At 33.2% G+C, this 4,630-nt stretch overlaps 1 protein-coding gene across 1 annotated transcript; it reads right to left on the bottom strand.

The window, feature by feature from the left end:
- Positions 1 to 712: 712 nt before the first annotated feature.
- Positions 713 to 4,255, bottom strand: LOC147076158 (RNA polymerase-associated protein CTR9 homolog). The gene is made up of 4 exons (XM_085941582.1): positions 4,152 to 4,255; positions 2,998 to 3,235; positions 2,661 to 2,781; positions 713 to 777 (listed from the first exon to the last, which is right to left on the bottom strand). The coding sequence occupies exons 2-4, from the start codon at positions 3,133 to 3,135 to the stop codon at positions 713 to 715; spliced, it is 324 nt and encodes a 107-aa protein (XP_085797708.1). The 5' UTR covers positions 3,136 to 3,235; positions 4,152 to 4,255.
- Between the last annotated feature and the right edge of the window lie 375 nt (positions 4,256 to 4,630).

Here is a 4,630-nt window from a genome sequence, read left to right on the forward strand (position 1 = left end):
GGTGAACAAAACAATTATTGTAAAGCAATTTTCTTAAGTGGTGAATACCAGGTCATATTCTATTATATACAAATTTTGATTCATAGATAGCATAAGGATCTCTTCGAATTTTCGTACTGACATACTAGTACTTTTTAATAGTTTAAATTAAATTATAGATTCTTCAAGATGTTACACAAGATTTAACAATGAAACATTCATCAATCTTCCATACATAACTCGAAACAGGTTCAGAAACAAACCTAATTGATAAAAATGTTAGAACATGACATGGGAATCAACCCTAGATTTATCGCATGCCAGCTGAGTCAGCTTGAGAAGATCCAAGATTTTTCGAATGGGTATTTTACTGAGGCTGTTCCAAGTTAACTATTTTCAATGAAGACTGTTACATTCTTAAATCACGTGTATTATTTAGGAATATCAACTGTTAAGCTGTGGACCCAATAGGTTGAGCAAACGATCAATTATATTTCTTGTAAAAAATATCTGTTATGAGACCTCTTCATGAGGCAGCCGAGATCCACATTGGATTGTAGGGCCAGTAAAAAATATATTTTTAACTGTACGCCTATACAAATATGATATAAAATATACATACATTCTCTGAATCCCCTCGATAAAATGATATACATCTGCTCGAGGCCAAAGTGCGGCAGGACAAATGCAGAAAGTGCAAACTGCGTAGCCTGGTCGCGGTTTCTCGTGCAAGTTAGTAACAGTTCTCCGCACACAACCCCCGATTCTCTGTGTTGTTATTGGACTTGGATTGTAACCCTGAAAACAAATTACAAGACAACTGAATGAACTGAACTGAGAAAAATTTTCACCCTGCTGAATTAAGCGGATAGACAAGGTTCTTGAATTACTATTACGATTACTAGATAGATGGAGCAATGAGATCTTTTTAAAATTTATGTAGAAAGGATTTTATTCTTTTCGTCATAAATTTCATTTCATACTCATGTGATATATGAAATTTATATCATAATATTTACATTAAGTATGTAATTTTATTAATCAGACATAATTATAGGTTCATATAATTTCTTCATGTTTTCTTTACAGACTTAACGGCCCACATGCTCAGCATAGGTAAAAATGGAGCTTTTATGGTATTCTTTTTCTTTTTTCTTTCGACCATGTCCGATCCTAATAGGATCATATGGGCCTCCACAGAGTAGAGGTTTGTATTGACAGATTTTGTTTTTAGGAGAAATGGATGTCAGCCATTTGCTCAACCTATTAGGTATATTCAGAGCATAATCCTGGACATTCCTTAAACGTTTTAGATAATCTATTTATATAATTTTGAAGCCTTATTATCCTTTATATTTATTTTAAACATTTGATGACTGCATAAAGTATTTTTATTACATAAAATAGTATTTTTTTAAACTTTTCGCTCTAATGTTTTAGAATATAGTCATATTTCGGTACATCCATGTGCAGTGGTATTAATATTTTTTAGATTCATTATTTTTTAAACGCATTTACAAAACCATTAGTAAAATTAATGTTAACATTATATAGTGACATATTTACGATAAAAAATTATATTTAATAATCTTTGTGATCCCAAATTTAACAAAAATTAGGCATTTTATTATTAAAAAATTGGCACGATTAACACATTTGAAGATAATTCTAAAGAGACTAATTATAAGCTATGTCTTTGACCATTCAAATGTGATAAACATTCTACGAATAATGTTTGCTTTATAATAATTATTGACCTAAGAATAAGGTACTATTTTTTGAAATACGCCATATTTATTGGCATTTCCCAGTGGTTAAGCTACAACATACGGCCGTAGCTATAAATTGACAAATGATAAATGAAGTAGGGAGTAAGATCATGGTAATGCCCGTGTTTGAACATGTACCGATTTAAAAAAATATTTTTTTTCGGTTAGGTTAGATTATGGTTATGGCTACGGTCGTATGTTGTGGCTCAGCCACTGGGAAATGCCAATAGAAATGGCGTATTTCAAAATAATACTACCTTATTCTTAGGTCAATAATTATTATAAAGCAAACATTATTCGTAGAATGTTTATCAGTTGTTTGATTCATGCGCACTAGAAATCGTATCTGTGGATGATCAGGGTTAAATTATTGTTACACTATAATGGTTTTTCATTGGAAAAAATATTTTAAATATAAAATATTTTTTTTATGAGATATGGATGTTTAGCCACTTGCATTACCAATTGGATCCAGAGTCATGAGTCATGACTATTTAGAATTTGAATATAAGATAGATAATGCAAAATTGCACTTGGCACATGGCATTCATCCGTAAATCAACAAAACTTAAAAAAACATGAGAATTAATGGATCTTTGATGAAATATGCAAACTCAATTTTGAAAAATTCTAGATATTCATTTTAACTGAATATTTAAAATATTATATTGAACTATTTTAAATGAGAGATGAGTATATTCTCATTTCACAGATTGACGTTTGCTGTGAAAAATATTTAAAACAATGTAAGTATCCCAAACCTTGCTTTATCCTGATTATTTAGCTTCATAAAGCAATGGCCCATGCCGAAACGGAGACGGAGAACAGCCAGGCGGTTGGGGTTGGTTCTCAGAGTTTCCCTGTAGAAGCCGAGAGCGCTGCGGTGTCTTTTTTATTGAAAGCGATGCACACTTTCCAGAACAGCGAGGGGATGTTGTTGGAAGATTGATTCACCACAAAAATGAATTGCGCATCCACCGTCCACCACTTTATCACCCTCCAACAAGCACAAGTATGCTCGGCCCAAAAGATTCTGCAAAAAAAAAAAATACAGATGTACAGCATTTTCGCCGGTAAAGTAAATTCGGCTGTTGTATAATGAAAAATCAGTTGTTTTCATTTTGTTTTTCCAAGTCATGTTGTGAATGGATTGAACTTGTAAATTGTAAAGTTCAATTCATATTATTATATATAAAGAAATTTGAACAAAATTTGACTAGGTAATGAAAGTGGGTAGGTATCGTCTTACATGATCATACATGATGATTTTGTCGGCAGTGGTGTATAGGTTTGCGGCTTTGGTGAACAGATCCCGTTTCATGTTTATATTCTTTTCATGGTTAGCTTCCTGCACGCAGTATGTGGCGAGCATGTCCAGGCACCGCATCTGATCTTTCTCCGAGTTAGAATAATCGATGTTGGCCGCGGTGCGGCCCGCATCCAAGATTTTAATGAAGTCATCAGTTCTTTTTGTTTACGTACGGCACCTGTATAGAATACAAACATTTATATGAGAATACACAATTTGAAAAATTGAAAGGACCCTCGCAAACGATGCTAATAGAAATCAAGATCCGACAGGTCCCATCCATTCATTCAAATATCATTCTCTCTGGACATAAAAATGTGGATAAATGTGGTTGAAAAATTAACCCTGCCTACATCGCAATAAGGGTTATTGTTGTACATTTCTTTCCGAAACGCTAATATATATATTATATTATATTGTAGCAAGTAGTTAAATATTAACTTTACCCACATTGCAAAAAAAGGATTATTCGAGATTTTTGAAAGATGTCTTTGACCTATTCTGCAAAACTTGCCCACTTTAATATTGTGATTTTGTATGAAACGGTGTATTATCATGGTACTTATATCAATGTATACAAACGAGTAAGTTTTAATACCGGCTCGGTTATTGTAACTTGGTTTCTATGGGGCACTATTTCTTTCAAAAAGTTTGAAACGCCATATGATTAGCAAGGTCTTTTTTCATTGAGGCATGACCATAATAGATTAAATTGGATTAGAAATCATGCATTCTTGCACGCCAATCGAGATATCGGGAAGATTCTACAGGTGTCACTCTTAGCACAGCTATGAAAAACGCCCAATGTTCGGTACACCATGGTATACGCTCGACTATGTGTGTCGAGACGTGGTGGTTGGCGATGGAGAAAAGCAAACACCAGAGAGTAATCATTACCCATAAAAATTGATTAAAAAAGTATTCATGTAGTTATTTAGTAAAATATTAATATACCTACTCAAAAGGGTTCGCCATCCAGATTATAATTGATAGTTTTTTTTTCTACAAAAGACTGTTTACCCTAGGAAATTGATGGTGACATTCTAACTTCATTACATTCCATGCGTAAAATCTTATAAGTACTTACTACTTACGCCAACATTGACATTGACCCAGATGATAAGTGGGATCTCTCTAGGCGAAGAATACTGAGTATTTTTTTTCATCTCATGCGGTAGGTAATAATTGTTCAGGATCCAACTTCGATCACCTAAAAACAATTTAGATTAGGCAAACGACATTGGTTACGTCACATGTCATAAAATGAAGTAAAATCACATCACAAAACTTTAGCTAGTTCAATGTAATAATTATAACGAAACTATACATTCAAAACACTACATTATTATAAAATAAGTGATGGTTTATCTTTACACTATTATCAAAAATCATAATGTTTCGATAGGCACCTGCTGTAGGTACGAGGAACTAAAGAATGACGTCATTACATTTTAAGCTACTAGAGTAAAAAATAATTGCGCTGTACTTACCCGTGTTATGGGAATTCACCGTCTTCGAGCTGCATTAGAAAACTTGGGATGCCCCGTAAGGAATTATTGCTTTGCCGTAATCT

The sequence above is a fragment of the Rhyacophila brunnea genome, unplaced genomic scaffold (genome assembly GCF_057557595.1).
Source record: "Rhyacophila brunnea isolate RB1 unplaced genomic scaffold, BYU_Rbru_1.0 scaffold_13, whole genome shotgun sequence".
In the NCBI taxonomy this organism is placed as follows: domain Eukaryota; kingdom Metazoa; phylum Arthropoda; class Insecta; order Trichoptera; family Rhyacophilidae; genus Rhyacophila; species Rhyacophila brunnea.